The 18,358-nt window shown below is 46.7% G+C and overlaps 1 protein-coding gene across 2 annotated transcripts in view; it reads right to left on the bottom strand.

The window, feature by feature from the left end:
• PLEK2 (pleckstrin 2) overlaps nucleotides 1-17,660 on the bottom strand; it is a 30,352-nt gene extending 12,692 nt beyond the window's left edge. The window contains exons 1-2 of one of the 2 annotated variants that reach the window (XM_510017.8): nucleotides 17,439-17,660; nucleotides 3,536-3,700 (exon numbers count right to left, since the gene is read on the bottom strand). In XM_510017.8, coding sequence (XP_510017.3) covers nucleotides 3,536-3,700; nucleotides 17,439-17,480 — 207 coding nt within the window. In that variant the 5' untranslated portion in view covers nucleotides 17,481-17,660. The remainder of the gene's footprint in view (nucleotides 1-3,535; nucleotides 3,701-17,438) is intronic. The other variant, XM_016926960.4, reaches the window with a different exon arrangement.
• Between the last annotated feature and the right edge of the window lie 698 nt (nucleotides 17,661-18,358).

Below are 18,358 nucleotides of genomic sequence, written 5' to 3' on the forward strand. Positions count from 1 at the left end.
AGGGTTCTCTGCAGCTCCTGATAGCTGTGGCATCACTGGAATGACAAATGTTTTTCAATTAACCACTTGCTTTCCCAATAAAATGAGCAACTCTATGAAGAAACAATCTTACCATTTTCTTCCTTGATTCCTCCATGCCTTGCAAATGTCTTGGCACATAATGGGCCCTTGATAAATAATTTATTGGGAGACTTTTTTTTTTTTTTTTTGAGGAGTCTCATTCTGTCGCCCAGGCTGGAGTGCAGTGGGTGATTTCGGCTTACTGCAAACTCCGCCTCCCAGGGTCAAGATCACTTGAGGTCAGGAGTTCAAGACGAGCCTGGCCAACATGGTCAAACCTCATCTCTACTAAAAATACAATTAGCTGGGCATGGTGCAAAACTGTGCCACTGAACTCCAGCCTGGGTGACAGAGTGAGACTCCATCTAAATAAAAAAACACACACACACACCACGGAGCTGCTCCTCCAGTAGTAGTAGCTTGGCAGTGAGCTCATCACCACTGTGGAAGAACAGAGTTCAGCCAGCTTCCTGAACCCATGCTGTCAGCCTGCAGTTCACCATTTCAATGAACAGAATTTTAGGACACACTACAAAATTCCACATAAAATTCTGGTACTCTTTTTACACGTTCTCAAATTTTAAAAAGTATGTGTGTATATATTTCATGATTTGTTCTTAGGGAATCTATTGGCTCCTCTTGATCTAGCCCAAGTACTCATGAACCAGGCAGGTGACAATTAGAGAATTTTATGTAGATTTTTTTTTTTTTTTTTTTGAGTTAGGGTCTTGCTCTGCCTCCCAGGCTAGAGTGAAGTGGCATGGTCATAGCTCACTGCAGCCTTGAGCTCCTGGGCTCAAGCAATCCACTTGCCTCAGGCTCCCAAAGTGTTGAGATAACAGGCGTGAGCCACTGCACCTGACCATGTCTGGTCTTAAGATGCTAAAAGGAGGAGGATGCAGAGCCCATCTTTTCCCAGGCTCAGCATCCTCCAGTGGTCCTACAGCTACCCCAGCAGAAAGCTACCCCTGCCTGACTCCCACTTTTAATCAGTGACACCTCCAAGCTTGCAATGGAAATAATGGAATGACATTTCATTTGTGCAGGCTCCTAGGCTGGAATGATGCTCAATGCCTCCTTTTCCCTTGCCCTCAACAGGCAGTCAGCCACCAAGTCCTGTTGACATTTCTTTCATAATGCTTTCTCCTGTTCATCCCTTCTTTTTGCCTTATTTCATGCCTACATTATTTTAATAGCTCCTTTTGTTTTCTATTTGAGAAAAATTTGAAATTACAGAAGAGTACAGAGGTAAACATAACAAATGCCAGTAAACCCACCACCCAGAATGAACCATCATTAATATTTTCTTATACTTAGAAGATTCCTTAATTGACCTCATTTGTTTTCAGTCTTTTTCTCTCCTGAACACGGCAAGCATAGGAGAGTCAAAGAAGAAAAACATGATAAGAAAGAAAATGGTGAGATTCCTTTTTATGGACCTAGAAATCTTATTAGTAACTGAACTAAAACTGGTTCTTCCTTTTATTCTTTCTACACTTTTTTTTTCAGAGACAGAGTCTCACTCTGTCACCCAGGCTACAGTGCAGTGGCACAATCATAGCTCACTGTAGTCTTGGACTCCTGGGTACAAGTGATCCTCCTGCCTCAGCCTCCAAACTTGCTGGGACTACCAACACCTGCCAACACGCCCATCCAGTATTTTTTTTTTTTTTTTAGAGATGGGGGTCTCACTATGTTGCCCAGGCAGGTCTTGAACTCCTGGGCTCAAGCTATCTTTCCATCTTGGCCTTCTGAAATGCTGGCATTACAGGCGTGAGCCACTGTGCCAGGCCTACCTTTTTGTTTTTCTGAGATGTAGTCTCGCTATGTTGCCCAGGCTGGTCTCAAACTCCTGGGCTTGAGTGATCCTCCCACCTCAGCCTCCTGAGCAGCTAGAATCACAGGTGTGTACCACCACAACCAGCCTTCATTTTGGTCTTTCTAAGAGAGTTTTCTTTTCTTTTCTTTTTTTTTTCTTTTGAGACAGGGTCTTGCTCTGTCGCCCAGGCTGGAGTGTAATGGCATGATCTTGGCTCACTGCGACCTCCACCTCCTGGGTTCAAGCAATTCTCCTGCCTCAGCCTCTTGAGTAGATGGGACTACAGACGCCCACCACCCCGCCTGGCTAATTTTTGTATTTTTAGTAGAGACGGGGTTTCACCATGTTGGCCAGGCTGGTCTTGAACTCCTGACCTCAGGTGATCTGCCAGCCTTGGCCTCCCAAAGTGCTGAGATTACAGGCATGAGCCAATGCGCCTGGCCTCTAAGAGAGTTTTCATCAGACCATGCTCTCACTCAAAATCTTCAATGGCTCTCCATTACCTCCATCTGGCCCAAACCAAACTCCTATCACTCCTTTGGTGAACATTCCCCTTTGACCACACTGGAGGCCCTTCTCCCCAGAAGCCACACCCACCTCTCTGCATGCATTCTCTTCTTACTTTTACTCAAGACATTCTACCTCTCCAGAATGACTTTCTCTCTCCTTGTTCCATCTTTGCCCACATCTCTATTCCTGAAGCTTTGCCTGACCCAGCCTGAAATATCTTTTTCCTCTTCAGGGATAAAGGGTTTTCTGCAGCTCCTGATAGCTGTGGCATCATTGGAATGCCAAATATTTTTCAATTAACCACTTGCTTTCCCAATAAAATGAGCAACTCTATGAAGAAACAATCTTACCATTTTCTTCCTTGATTCCTCCATGCCTTGCAAATGTCTTGGCACATGATGGGCCCTTGATAAATAATTTATTGGGAGACTTTTTTTTTTTTTTGAGGAGTCTCATTCTGTCACACAGGCTGGAGTGCAGTGGCGTGATCTCGGCTCACTGCAAACTCTGCCTCCCAGGGTCAAGCGATTCTCCTACCTCAGCCTCCCAAGTAGCTGGGATTACAGGCCGCTGCGACCACGCTCAGCTAATTTTTGTATTTTTAGTAGAGATGGGGTTTCACCATGTTGGCCAGGCTGGTCTCAAACTCCTCACCTCAAGCAATCTGCCCATCTCGGCCTCCCAAAGTGTTGGGATTACAGGCGTGAGCCACCACGCCCAGCCTAGACTTTTTTAATGGTAGGGTTGAAGCCACCCCTTACTTCTGGAACACAGACGCCTCAGGGGATGAAAGCCATCATAGTGAACCCCAAGATAGCAGTAATTACTCACATTTGTGTGGTGCCTGCCTCCCAGCCCATACAGTGCTCTAATACACCGTGACCTTCATGGTCCTCACCACAACCATGTGAGACACTCAGGGGTAATTATTTCATCCCATTTTACAGATGAGGAACGAAGGCTCAGAGAGGTTTAGCTACTTGTCCAAGCTCACATACCTGGTATGCGGCGGAGCCAGGATTTGAATCCAAGTTTTTCAATTCTAACTCTGAGCTCTTCCTCCTACCCACACCACTTTCCCAAAGAGGCCAGAGGTGGGAAGGCTGTGGAACAGAGAGGAGCTGGACAGCAGGGGCCATCACTTACCGGTCGATTTTCATACTCCAGGCAGGGGCAGGTGATGGTGCAGCCATCCAGGAGGATCCGGCCCTTGGGAGGGGTCACTCTCCGACCCCCCTCAAGCTTGTAGTACACCAGCGTGTTCTGCCGAAGGATGAACCATCGCACCTTCCAATTGTGGACAATGTGGCCCTATGGACAGACAAGAAAGCCCTGAGGTGAGGCGGTCAATGGGAGGGTATGGTGTTCAGGGAGGGGGTGTCTGGTGGCACAAGTAACCAGACTGTGCTGTGGAAATCAGTCTCCAAGGAAGACAGCAGGATTTGTGTCTGGATCTCTTCTGAGTACGTAGCAAAGACCTTTGGCACTGACCTTCTAGTTCCTATTTGGCCATTTCTCTGGTTATAAACCTTGAAAGAAACTACAAAGTAAAAAGAAGAGAAAAATCACTCCCTGTAATCCTACTGCTAGGAGACAGCCATTGCTAACATATTGTATTTCCTTCCAGTCTTTTTTCCTTTTAGTTTTTGCCTTCTGGTTTTTTTAAAAAATTAAGATTATTTTACATATAGTTTTATTTTCTAGTTTTTTTGGTTTTGTTCTTGTTTTATAGACAAGGTCTCAAAAGAGACAGGCTGGAGTACAGTGGCATGACCTCAGCTCACCGCAGCCTCCCTTTCCTGGACTCAAGTGATCCTCCCACCTCAGAAAGGGATCCTTTCTGATCCCTCGGCAGACATTTCCCCATCCACTGATCTTTCTAGAAATAGGCTCTCCATGTTCACCTTCTCTTTATGCCTGCCACACCTGGCTAGGTAAGACTGTCAGAGTCCTTAGCACTGGGAGACTGTAAGTGGCCTCATATTGCCCACATCCTTTGACTAGTAATATTCTTTCTAGGAATATATCCAAAGGAAAAAAAACAGATGCAGGTCAAAATTTACATGCAAGGATATTCATTACAGAACAGTGGAAAAAATGGAACAACCTCAGTTACAAACAATAGAAGTTGGCGAGTAAACTATGTATCCACATAATCGTCATTAAAAATATGTTTTACAGAAATTTAATGGTATGAGAAGATGTTCAGCAAGGCCAAACAAAACAGGGACCGGGCATGGTGGCTCATGCATGTAATCCTAGCACTTTGGGAGGCCAAGGTGAGAGGATCACAGAAGCCCAGGAGTTCTTCAAGACCAGCCTAGGGAGTATAGTGAGACCTCGTCTTTACAAAAAAATTTAAAAATTAGCCGGGTGTGGTGGCACACGCTTGTAGTCCCAGCCACTCGGGAAGTAGTTTAGGTGGTTCTCAGGTGGCAGGAATAAAGAGAAGGGTAGTTTAGGTGGCTGTCAGGTGGCAGGAATAAAGAGAAGGGTAGTTTAGGTGGTTCTCAGGTGGCAGGAATAAAGAGAAGGGTAGTTTAGGTGGGTCTCAGGTGGCAGGAATAAAGAGAAGGGTAGTTTAGGTGGCTGTCAGGTGGCAGGAATAAAGAGAAGGGTAGTTTAGGTGGGTCTCAGGTGGCAGGAATAAAGAGAAGGGTAGTTTAGGTGGCTGTCAGGTGGCAGGAATAAAGAGAAGGGTAGTTTAGGTGGGTCTCAGGTGGCAGGAATAAAGAGAAGGGTAGTTTAGGTGGGTCTCAGGTGGCAGGAATAAAGAGAAGGGTAGTTTAGGTGGTTCTCAGGTGGCAGGAATAAAGAGAAGGGTAGTTTAGGTGGCTGTCAGGTGGCAGGAATAAAGAGAAGGGTAGTTTAGGTGGTTCTCAGGTGGCAGGAATAAAGAGAAGGGTAGTTTAGGTGGTTCTCAGGTGGCAGGAATAAAGAGAAGGGTGGTTTAGGTGGGTCTCAGGTGGCAGAAATAAAGAGAAGGGTCGTTTAGGTGGCTCTCAACTGGGTGGTAGAGCCAATGGGCAGAATAGTCAGATGAACATGGAGAGCCTATTTCTAGAAAGATCAGTGGATGGGGAAATGTCTGCTGAGGGATCAGAAAGGAATGAGTTTAGTACACAGTCACAAAAGCACCTTCCTGGGATATTTCCAAAGCCGAGCTTAGGGCTAGGTTCTAACCAACAGAGGTGCTTTACCTGAATCAAAGTCCGTTGCCCCAATTCACTCATTTCCTTGCCTAGCACGGATTCATATCAAAGGCCCTTTTAGTTCTCAATCTCTGGTGCTATGATTCTATTCCACACTCAGCACGTACTAAGAGCTGTTAGAGAGCCAAAAGTTGTAGAAGGAATCGTCTGCACCAAAGTTATTTGTGCATATAACTGAGCTTTGTGAACACTGACTTGAGCCCAAACAGAATTTACTGTGACAACTAAATAACACTTATAACACAGCTAATCTGACAAGAGTTTATTAACATGTCCCAGTGTTACTATGCTACGTGATGATCACTCTGTTTCCATGAGAGGGTTCGTGCAGTCCAGTGGAATTGCACATTTTTGCTCTCTTCACTTTGTTCCTTACTTACATCCACATGTAGTATGGGCATTGACAGTTTTACCTGACACAAGCAGACATGTTTAAAGAAACAAAAAAGATTTGTCTTTGACTTCGCAGCTATTGGGGTTCTCTACTGCTCTGCAGATAGCCCAGCCTCAGGTCCCCATTTCCTAAGACCACCCCCCGCCCCAACTGCAGGGGTCCTGGGGCAGCACTAGCAGGACTCGTCTGGGACATCTGGGTGCTTCAGAATCCAAGGCAGTAAACTGCTGGCACCCAAGGCTGTAGCTGGAAGGGAGTGGAGAAGGCAATTAAGTTAATGGTAGGAGGGAGGTGGGAGGTGGAGTAGAGGAGAGGGCAAAAGAATCTTAGGGCTGAGCTCGGTGGTTCACGCCTGTAATCCCAGCACTTCGGGAGGCCAAGGTAGGAGGATCACTTGAGACCAGGAGTTTGAGACTAGCCTGGGCAACATAGTGAAATGCCATCTCTACAAGAAAAAATTAAAAATTAGCTGGGCATGGTGGCACACATCTGCAGTCCCAGCTACTTGGGAGGCTGAGGAGGGACAATCATTTAAACCCAGGAGTTTGAGGCTATAGTGAGCTATGATCACACCACAGCACTCCAACCTGGGCGACAGAGCAAGATTCTGCCTCTTAAAAAAAAAAAATAATAGTATGGGATGCACTGTGTGTCTGTGTGCCTCCAAAATTCGTACGTTGCATGCCTAGCCCCAGTGCCTGAGACTGGGAATGTATTTGGAGATACATCCCCTTTAAGGAGGGAATTAAATTAGAATGGGGTCATTAGGATGGGCCTTAATCCAATCTGACTAGAGTCTTTATAAGAAAAGGAGATTTAGGTTGGCTGCGGTGGCTCAGGCCTGTAATCCCAGGAATTTGGGAGGCTGAGGCAGAAGGATTGCTTGAGCCCAGGAGTTTGAGGCCAGCCTCAGCAACATAGGGAGACCCCATCTCTATTAATAAAAATAAATAAATAAATAAACAAATAAATAAAAATTAGCCAGGCGTGGTGGCACGTGCCTGTAGTCCGAGCTACTTGGGAGGCTGAGGTGGGAGGATTGCTGGGGCCCAGGAGGTTAATGCTACAGTGAACCAAGATCTTGCCACTACACTGCAGCCTGGGCAACAGAGTGAGTCCCTGTCTCTAAAACAACAATAATAATAATTTTAAAAAGAAGAGGAGATTTGGACACACAGCTCACACAGAGGAAAGACCACTCAGGACACAGTGAGGAGGTGCCATCTGCAAGCCAAGGAGAGAGAGGTCTTAGAAGAAACCAAACTGCTGGTACCTTGATATTGGACTTCTATCATGCAGAACCATGAGAAATAAATCTGAGTTGTTTCAACCACCTATTCTGTGATATTTAGTTATAGCAGCCCTCATAAACTAATATGATAGGGAAAGGAAGGAGACTAGTGATATAAGAGGAGAAAAATGCAACCAACAGATATCGGGCAGAAAATACAAATACAGGCCGGCGCGGTGGCTCACGCCTGTAATTCCAACATTTTGGGAGGCCGAGGTGGGCGGATCACCCAACTCCTGAGGTCAGGAGTTCGAGAGCAGTCTGGCCAACATGGTGAAACCCTGTCTCTGCTAAAAATATAAAAATTAGCTAGGCATGGTGGCACATGCCTGTAATCCCAGCTACTCAGGAGGCTGAGGCAGAAGAATCACTTGAACTCAGGAGGCGGAGTTTGCAGTGAGCCAAGATGACAGTGCCACTGCACTCCAGCCTGGGTGACAGAGGAAGAGTCCATCTCAAACAACAACAACAACAAAAATACAGAGATGTTATACTTTCCTGGACGAAATGTTAAATTTCCCAGAGTTTCTTCCACTTAAGGAAGTTTCTGTCAATTCCATGCATGGGGCATTGATGTAATTTTTACTTTAAATTTTTTTATTTTTTATTTTTGTGGGTACATAATAAGTATATATACATGGGGTACATGAGCTATTTTGATACAGGCATACATTGCATAATAATCACATTATGGAGAATGGGGTATCCATCCCCTCAAGCATTTATCCTTTGTGTTACAAACAATCCGATTATACTCTTTTGGTTATTTTAAAACGTACAATTAAGTTATTATTGACTATAGTCACCCTGTTGTGCTATTAAATAGTAAGTCTTTCTCATTCTTTCTAATTAATTTTTTTGTACCCATTAACCATTCCCATCTCCCCGGCAGCCCCTCACCCACCCTTCCCAGCCTCTGGTAACCATCCTTCTACTCTCTAAGTCCATGAGTTGTTTTGATTTTTAGAGCTGGCGAATAAGTGAGAACATGTGATATTTGTCTTTCTGTGCCTGGCTTATTTCATTTAACATAATGACCTCCAGTTCCATCCACATTGTTGCAAATGACAGGATCTCATTCTTTTTTATGGCTGAATAGTATTCCATGGTATATATGTACCACATTTTCTTTATTCATTCATGTGTTGGAGGACACAGGTTGCTTCCAATCTTGGCTATTGTAAACAGTGCTGCAACAAACATGGGTGTGCAGATATCTCTTCAATATATTGATTTCCTTTCTTTTGGGTATATACCCAGCAGCGGAATTGCTGGATCACATGGTAGCTCTATTTATATTTTTTTGAGGAGCCTCTAAATTGTTCTGCATAATGGTTGTACTAATTTACATTCTCACCAACAGTGTAGGAGGGTTCCCTTTTCTCCATATCCTCACCAGAATTTGTATTTGCCTGTCTTTTGGATAAAAGCTATTTTAACTGGGGTGAGATGATATCCCATTGTAGTTTTGATTTGCATTTCCCTGATAATCAATGGTGTTGAGCACTTTTTCGTAGACCTTTTTGCCATTTGTATGTCTTCTTTCGAGAAATGTCTATTCAAATCTTTTGCCCATTTTGCTTTGATGCATGTTTGGTGGTAGTCAAACATGGGAAAACAAGAAATTTTGGCAAGGGCAGTAGCAAAAGAGCAGATTGTTCTGATACCCAGACTCAGAGTCATCAGGGACAGGTGGCAAACAGAGTCAGCAGTGATGCTTCTAATAGAAACATCTTCAAACAGAAATGACACCAACCTAGTACTGTGGGTGTTTTTGTCTGACTGTATGGTCCCCAGCTCTATGGCATCCCAGCCAAATATTCTCTGTCCTGTCAAATATTCTTAAGTTTGTATATGTCCTCCAAGAAACCCCTTCTGTTCAAAGTCACTAAAGTGGAATGTGTTACAAGCAACTGAGAATCCTAACTGATAGCAAAGGAGAGAAGTCTGAGAAGAAAAACTGATGACAAAAGATGTACTACGTAGACAAGAAATTCAAATAAGCTGGTGGCCCTCATGAAAATGTTCAAATCCTTTGACCCAATAATACCACTTTAGGGATCTCTGTTAAGTAAATAATCTAGAATATGAGGCTGGGTGCAGTGGCTCACGCCTATAATCCCAGCACTTTGGGAGGCCAAGGAGAGAGGATCGCCTGAGCCCAGGAGTTCAAGACCAGTCTGGGCACTATAGTGAGAAGTCATTTCTACAAAAAAATTAAAAATTAGCTGGGTGTGGTGGCACACTCCTGTAGTCTCAGCCAACTCAAGAGGCTGAGGTGGGAGGACCACGTGAGCCTGGGAGGTCAAGGCTGCAACAAGCTGTGATTGCGCTACCACACTCTAGCCTGGGCAACACAGTGAGACTGCCAAAAAAATTTTTGAAAGAAAATAATATAGATTATAGAAAAGGTTTCATGTATTGACACTTATAGGAACACCGCTTATAATAATGAAAAAAATGAAAAATAATCTAAATATATATGGTAACAACATAGTGCCTGGTGTAGCTGCAGTGCAAGAATTCCAATCCTAAGAGATGGTAGGCCACTGGCACAGCCTTCAAGGTCAGACTCCACAGTCTAAAGCAACAAGAATAGGTGGCAATGTCTTTGAGATGAGCAAAGCACTTTTACTCATATTACTTCATATGATACCTAAAAAAACTCTAGTAGCCACATGCAGCTTCAGTCTCAGCTACTCAGGAGGCTGAGGCAGGAGGATTGCCCACGCCTAAAAGTTCAAGTCCAGCCTGGGCAACATAGTGAGACCCTGTCTCAAAAACAAAACTAAACAACAAACCTCTAGTAGTAGTATTTTAGAAAATACTTCTAAATATTTAAAATTTTGAGTTGGGTGTGGTGATTCACACCTGTAATCCCAGCACTTTGGGATGCTAAGATGGGAGGATCACTTGAGCCTAGGACTTCAAGACCAGCTTGGACAACACAGCAATACCTAGTCTCTACAAATAATAAAAAAATTAGTCAGGTGTGGTGACATGCACCTGTGGTCCCAGCCACTCAGGAGGCTGAGGTGGGAGAATCATTTGAGCCTGGGAGGTCGAGGCTGCAGTAAGCTATGATCACACCAATGAACTCCATCCTGGGCAACAGAGTGAGACCCCATCTTAGAAAAAATATATATAGTACATAAGTATTTCTAATACTTAAGTATTTCTTGTAGTTTAGAAAATTTCTGGAGGGATACCCCAGAAATGTAAACAATGGTCACCTCTAAGGAGTAAGAGTGGATACAGAGTAATAAGAATGGTGGCCAGGTGCGGTGGCTCACACCTGTAATCCCAGAACTTTGGGAGGCCAAAGTAGGCGGGTCACCTGAGGTCAGAAGTTCAAGACCACCGTGGCCAACATGGCGAAACCCCATCTCTACTAAAAATACAATATTAGCCAGGTGTGGTGGCAGGCGCCTGTAATCCCAGCTACTCAGGAGGCTGAGGCAGGAGAATTGTTTGAATCCTGGAAGTGGAGGTTGCAGTGAGCCAAGATTGAGCTCCAGCCTGGGTGACAGAGCGAGAGTCCATCTCAAAAAAAAAAAAAAAAAAAAAAAAAAAGAATAGAAACTTATTTTCATTTTCATTTCCTTGAGTACTGTTTTAGTTTGTTTACTTATATGAATGTATTATTTTTATCATGAAAAAATGAATTTAAATTTAAATACACAAAAATCCTGATGAGATGATTAGGGAAATCATTCATTCATTCATTTAATAATCAATGATTAATAATATGGCACCAAGGCAAAGATGAACAAGACTCTGTCCTAATCCAGTGGGGAAGACAGACACCTACCCCACCCAGTATGAAAAGTTCCAGGACAGATGACTGGCATGGCCTCAGTGATCCCCTCCTTCTGGTGTTCACAGCCTTGCATAGTCTCTTTCCACATTTTACTAGGGCTGGTCTGTATGGCAATATGGCAGAGTGATGGTATCCCAATTCTGACATTAGGTTATAAAGGTCTTCTGAGGCTTCTTATTGGCATTCTCTCTCTTTCTCCCTTTGCCTCTCTCTCTCCCTCTCTCTCTTTCTGATTATTTGCTGTGGGAAAAGCTAGCTGCCATATCCTAAGCAGCCCAATTGAGAGGTGAGGACCTGAGGCCTCCAGCCAACAGCCATGTAGGTGAGCTCAGAATTGGACCCTACAGCCAGTCAAGCCTTCAGGTGACTGTCACTCTTGGCTGCAGCCTCACGAGAGACCCTGAGCCAGTCTTGCAGCTACGCTGTTACTGGATACCTGACCCTCAGAAACAGTGAGATGACAAATCTTGTTGTTTTAAGATGCTTGGCCAGGCACGGTGGCTCACACCTGTAATCCCAGCACTTTGGTAGGCTGAGGGCAGGTAGATCACTTAAAGTCAAGAGTTTGAGACCAGCCTGGCCAAAAAGGTTAAACCCCGTCTCTACTAAAAATTCAAAAATTAGCTGGGCGTGGTGGTGGGTGCCTGTAGTCCCAGCTACTCAGGAGGCTGAGACACAAGAATCACTTGAACCCAGGAGGAGGAGGTTGCAGTGAGCCAAGATGGCGCCACTGCACTCCAGCCTTGGTGAAAGAGCAAGATTCCATCTCAAAAAAAAAAAAAAAAATGCTAACTTTTGGGATAATTTGTTATACAACAATCAATAATTAATATAGGGCATGATACAAACCCCAAGGAGGAGCTCAGGAGAGGCTGAGGTGGGGTTAGGTACATTCCCAGGAGTGATACTGGGGCTCAGTCTTTCTGGTTGTGTGGAGTTAGGCAGGTCAGGAAGTCAAGGAGGGGTGAGCATAGGACCCCTGCCACTTTGGGGAAACTCCCCGTGGTTCTATATGGCTTGGGCTCCATAGGGGAGGTGATGGGGACCAAGGTGGCAAGGGCTTCAGGTTCTGTGCCACAAAGTTTGATCTTCAAGGGGAGTCCTTGAAGGATTTTAAGCAGAAAGACAGCAAGCTTACGTTCTCATGTTAAACCTATCACTCCGAACACAGCAGCAGAACAGAATAGCCAAAGGAAGCAGGTGAGACTGGAGTGGGGAGCTCAGCTGGAGGCTGCTGGAATAGTCCATGAACCTGGCAAGAAAGCACCACCGGTTCTGCTCTACAGATAAACCACACCATGCACAGAGGGCATAGTGACTGGTCTAAAATCACCAGGCAAAGTGAGTCACAGGCCAATAACACAATGGTATGCTGAAGAAGAACCCAGGCCTCCCTCCACCTGGACACTTGTCCCTGGGCAGAGAGTAGCTTCTCTTTTAGGTTTCTTGTCTGTAATCCGCTGGCTGGAACCAGAGGCCAGCTGAAGCAGGGGGTGCTTGGAGTTCCCTGGATCCCTTTTGGAGAGAAGGACGAGGGGCCCATAAGCTGGAATGGCACCTCAGGGATGGGCTTACGAGACACAGAATGTCACAGCTGGAGAGACCCCAGGAAAAAGCCTCCTTTATTCCTTAACCTTATTACTATTACTTTTTTTGAGACAGAGTCTTGCACTGTTGCCCGGGCTAGAGTGCTGTGGTGCGATCTCAGCTCACTGCAACCTCCACCTCCTGGATTCAAGCAATTCTCCTGCCTCAGCCTCCCGAGTAGCTGGGACTACAGGCACCCATCACCACACCTGGCTAATTTTTTGTATTTTTTAGTAGAGATGGGGTTTCACTATGTTGGCTAGGCTGGTCTCGAACTCCTGACCTCGTGATCTGCCCGCCTCGGCCTCCTAAAATGCTTGGATTACAGGCATGAGCCACCACGCCCAGCCCCTAACCTTATTTTTTTTAATTAAAAAAAAAATGTTTTTGAGGCAGGGTCTCATTTGGTTGCCGAGGCTGGAGTGCAGTGGCATGATCATAGCTCACTGCAGCCTCAAACCCCTGGGCTCAAGCGATTCTCCCATCTCAGCCTCCCAAGCAGCTGGGACTACAAGCGAGTACCACCGTGACTGGCTAATTATTTTATTTTTTGTAGAGATGAGTTCTCATTTTGTTGCCTAGGCTGCTCTCGAACTCCTGGCCTCAAGCAATCCTCCCACTTTGGCCTCCCACATTGTTGGGATTACAGGTGTGAGCCACCACACCCGGCAGACCCCTAACTTTAAAGATAAGGAAACAGAAGCACAGAAAGGTCTTGCCCAAGGCTCTATAACCCTGAGAAAAGCAGAGATGCCAGCTGGGCCCAGTGGTGTGTACTTGTAGTCCCAGCTACTTGGGAGGCTGAGCCAGGAAGTTCGCTTGAGCGCAAGAGCTCAACATTGCAATGCACTATGATCACACCTGTGAATAGTCCCTGTGCTCCAGCCTCGGTAACATAGTGAGACACTGTCTCTTGAAAATAAAATAAAATAGAGGGCCGGGCATGGTGGCTCACACCTGTAATCCCAGCACTTTGGGAGGCCAGGTGGGTGGATCACCTGAGGTTGGGAGTTCAAGACCAGCCTGACCAACACGGAAAACCCCGTCTCTACTAAAAATACAAAATTAACCGGGCGTGGTGGCGCATGCCTGTAATCCCAGCTACTCAGGAGGCTGAGGCATGAGAATCGCTTGAACCTGGGAGGCAGAGGTTGCAGTGAGCCGAGATTGCACCATTGCACTCCAGCCTGGGCAACAAGAGCAAAACTCGGTCTCAAAATAAATAAATAAAATAAAATAAAAAAAGAAAAACAAAGATGGGATGATACTTGCTATGGGTTGAATTGTATTTCCCCAAAAAAGATACATTGAAGTCCTAACCTCTGGACCTGTAAGTGTGATGTTATTTGGAAATAGGGTCTTTGCAGATGTAATGAAGTTAGAATGAAGTCACCCTAGACTAGAATGGGCACTAATCCAATTGACTGGTGTCCTTATAGGAAGACGAAAATTTGGACACTAAGAGACACATAGGGAGAGGATGGTCACGTGACAACAGAGACAGTGGTTGCACTGAAGTATTTAGAAGCCAGGGAATGCCAAGGGTTGCCTGCAAACACCAGAAGCTAGGAAGGATCCTCCTCTACAAGTTTCAGAGGCAGCACGGCCCTGGCAACACCTTGATTTTGCACCTCTAGCCTCCAGAACTCCTTCTGGTCTTTTTCTTCTACGCATATTTTTTCTTTACTCATACATTTTATCACTTTACTCTTCGGATTTTAATACTATAAACATATTCAACATCTGCATAACCATAATTTAATTAGTCATTTGGTGGGGACAGACAGGTGGTTTTCAGTTTTTTCATCACATAAATGATCCTTTATTGGCCAGGCACCTATAATCCCAGCACTTAGGCCAAGGTGGGAGGATTGCTTGAGCCCAGGAGTTCAAGACCAGCCTGGGCAACATGGTGAGACATTGTCGCTATAAAAAAAAAAGCAAAAAACAAAACATTAGCTGGGTGTGGTAACATGTACCTGTAGTCCCAGCTACTAGGGAGGCTGAGGCAGGAAGATTGCTTGAGCCTGGGAAGTCGAGGCTGCAGTGAGCCTTGCTGATGCCACTGTACTCCAGCCTGGGCAACAGAGTGAGACCTCATCTCTACAAAAATACAAAATAAAATAAAAATAACTCTTTGTTATAAAGCTTTTACAGAGCTTTACAAAAAAGGATAGAGCCCTACACATAAAATCTCTAGGCCAGAGCATGTTCACATTGCAATGTTATTCACAATATGAGCCCAGCAGGAACGCCTGGCAGTGCTTCTGCCTCTTCTCCCAGGAAAAGCACTCCTGCTCAACGGCTCATCTCCCACTTCCCTCTCCCTACTCCCCTGACAGCCAGGCCCAGTGAGCTCCTTGCATTTTGCCTGGAACTCTGCTTCTTTCTCGTCTGGGCGGGATTAAGAGCCAACTCTATCATGTCCCTGCCTGCCTCTGACTTCGCTTTCACCGGTGATGACTGCTCTGCACTCCGGCTTCCAACGCAGGCCCTGCCCCACCTCTGAGCTCTTAACTCTCCTAAGACTATGGAATCCCCCTGCCACAGCCTGCAACTTCTCCAGTGGACATAGGGAATGCTATTGCCATCTAAGAGGAGAGGGGATATGGAGGGTTGAAAAAGTTGGGATTACTCAGCAGACTGGGACCACAACAGGGTTCTGGGGCCCTATCCTTCACCCTGCAGGGAGGGGTGTGACTTCCGCTTGCCTCAGGGTCAGGCTCCATCCCAGTCTTTGGGTTTGGCTGGAATGAGCTCTAGGTATTTCAGCCAAGCCCTGTCTTTTCCAAGGGTTTACGGGGACCAGATCTGTTGACTCTCCTCATTTTCTGCACCCTGGATTCCCTAACCAGGCCACCCAGAAGAGAAGTCCCATCCTCCTGGCGATATCCTGGGAGCTCTGTGGCTCTGCCCTTAGCCCTCCTCTGACTCTCAGCGTGGTGGGGGTGATAGGGAATGATGGAAGGTAACCCCCAGGAACAGGAGAAGGCCTCCAAAACTCCCAAAGCTCTATCAGAAGGATCTGTCTCCATGTTAACTTCATCCCTCCACAGGCCCTACCAGGGCCCAGCTATATCAACAGTGCCAACAAAAAGCCCCGTGCCCAGCTCTCACTCTCCCTCCCACCTCCCAAGCCGCAGTTAAATGTGAGATTAGGAACTCCCCATGTGTAGTCTGAGGTGCAGCCACCTCCACATGCTGCGAGAAACCGGCCTATCAGTTCAGCCACAGTGGCAAGTGGGCGTGGCGCTTTGTACTGCTCTATCCAGTCTGACCCTTGATCTGGCATCAGCTTCTACCCTCCTTGCTTACAGCAAACAGCCACCGCTCTGCTGTACCAAATAACGTGCAACATCATGTGGACACATTTTGTGGGGAAAATGAAAGTGATCTGAGACTTTAGGGCTGATCCAGCCACCCCGGGAGGCAATGAAAGGAAGGGCCCCTCATCCCTCTTCATTCCCCTCCCAAAGCTGAAAACTCAGTAGAAGAACCAGAAAGCTCAGCCCTGGATTTATATGTCTCTTTGCTATGCCATCATAGCAGTATAAATGGTTAGTGTTAATGTCATTGTTCAAATTATGCTCTGTGTGGTGGCTCACGCCTGTTATCCCAGCACCTTGGGAGGCTAAGGTGGGCAGATCACCTTAGCCTCAAGACCTGCCTGGGAAACATGGCGAAACCCTGTCTCCACAAAAAAATACAAAAATTAGCTGGGCGTAGTAGTGGATACCTGTAGTCCCAGCTACTCGGGAAGCTGAGGTGAGAGGATCACCTGAGCCTGGGAAGTCGAGGCTGTGGTGAGCCAGGATTGTGCCACTGCACTCCAGCCTGGGTGACCCTGTCTCAAAAAAAAAAAAAAAAAAAAAAAAAAAAAAAAAAAGGTCAAATCAGGAAAAAATTTTGAAATAACAAACTTCCTTTTGCAGCTGCTCTTTTGTTCATCTTCTACCATAATCCCAGGCACTGAGTTTTTGTTTGCACTCGTTTGCCCTGGGCCACCTGGGGTGGTGGGGAAGGACTGAGGAGGGAAGGTCAGAACATGCAGTTCCTGTCCCAGCTATTACTGGCTCTGGAGCTCTGGGCAAGCTACTTCATCTTTCTGGTCCTCAGTTTCCCCATCTGTAATAGAGTGATGTCAGTACCCACCGTGTATGGCACTGGGGAGGCAGTAAAGGTTTGGGTCAACCTGAGTGGGTCTGATCCCGATCCTGGCTCCACCACCCACTGCCTTCACCGCCCCGAGCAAGTTCCCTAACTCCTCTGGGCTTCGTTTTCCCCCTTGATGAAAGCAGGGCTGCTGGGAGGATGACATGAGACAATATCCAGGGCTGGCCAACAGTAAGTGCTTAAGACACATAGTAGCATTCCTCCTTCACAGGTTGTAAATTACAGAGCACGCCTATATTATCTTAGTAAATATTATTTAAATATCATACCATTCATAATATTTTAACAAGTTTTAATTAAGACACACGCTTCAGTACCCCTGCCCCGACTCCATACTGCACTAACCAAGTGGGATTCTCCTCCTTGCCTGTGCGCTGAGCCATCGCTTACCCCGCGTCCTCTCGAACATGCAGCTCTGCCCATCAGGGCCACAGGCGGCCCGGTCCCACCATGGGGGTTGGGGATGGGAACCAGAGCATGCCCGTTCCGAGGCGCGCGTCTGGCCCCGCTCTAGGGAGCCGCGTCGGCGGGGCCCCACCCGGGCAATGTCCCGAGGCTCGACGCGCACTCACCCTCTTGACCAGGAAGCCCTCCTTGAGCACGCCGTCCTCCATGTCGCCGCCCGCACGCCAGGGCCACCCCAGGTGCGCCTTCCCCGCGCCTCGCGCTCCTCGGCACCCGCGCAGCCCGCGCAGTCCGCGCCCGCGGCGCCCAGGAAGCAGCTCCGACGCGGCAGGGCGACGCCTCCCTGGCTCGTGTCCAGAGCCTGAGGCCCCGGGGCAGGAAGTCAGACCAAGTCGGGATTTCTGACGTGACGTTTCCACCCAAAGGTGCTCCAGCGTCGGTGGTTGGTCCTCCAGGTACAGAGCGGCCAGCCCCGCCCCATCCAGGTGCGCCCCGCGCCGCTCACTGTTCCAGTCTCTCTGCTCAGCGTCCTTCGCCAGGTGCTTCCCGGGCACTTAGCGCATTGCCCTCGAGGAACGCTTATCGAATTGAACATAACCGACAGGACTCCAGGATTTGGAGCCATTCCTGAGCTCATTGCAAGTAGGAGATGGGACAGTGGGTGAGCCGAAACTGGTATGGGAATTTTATCCTGGCCTCTGATGGGGGCAGAGAAGACCTCTCAGTAACAGGAAGGTCACAGTTTTAAGGCGGCAGACACAGTTTGCAGGGCCCCCTGTCCCCAAGATATACCCCGCTCCCTCAAAAAAGATGAAGCCGAAAATTCCATCATTAAGGACAAAATTTAAGGGGGCACCAAGGAGTCCAGTAACCTAGACAAATTATATAGAGAGAGAGATGATTGGTTTTTTGGGGTTTTTTGTTTGTTTTTTGAGACAGGGTCTTTCTCTGTCACCCAGGCTGGAGTGCAGTGGTGTGATCATAGCTCACTGCAGCCTTAAACTCTGGGCTTAAGATCCTCCTGCCTCAGCTCCCCAAGTAGCTAGGACTACAGGAGTGCACCACCATGCCTGGCTGGTTTATTTTT

Source organism: Pan troglodytes, chromosome 15 (genome assembly GCF_028858775.2).
Source record: "Pan troglodytes isolate AG18354 chromosome 15, NHGRI_mPanTro3-v2.0_pri, whole genome shotgun sequence".
Lineage (NCBI taxonomy): Eukaryota > Metazoa > Chordata > Mammalia > Primates > Hominidae > Pan > Pan troglodytes.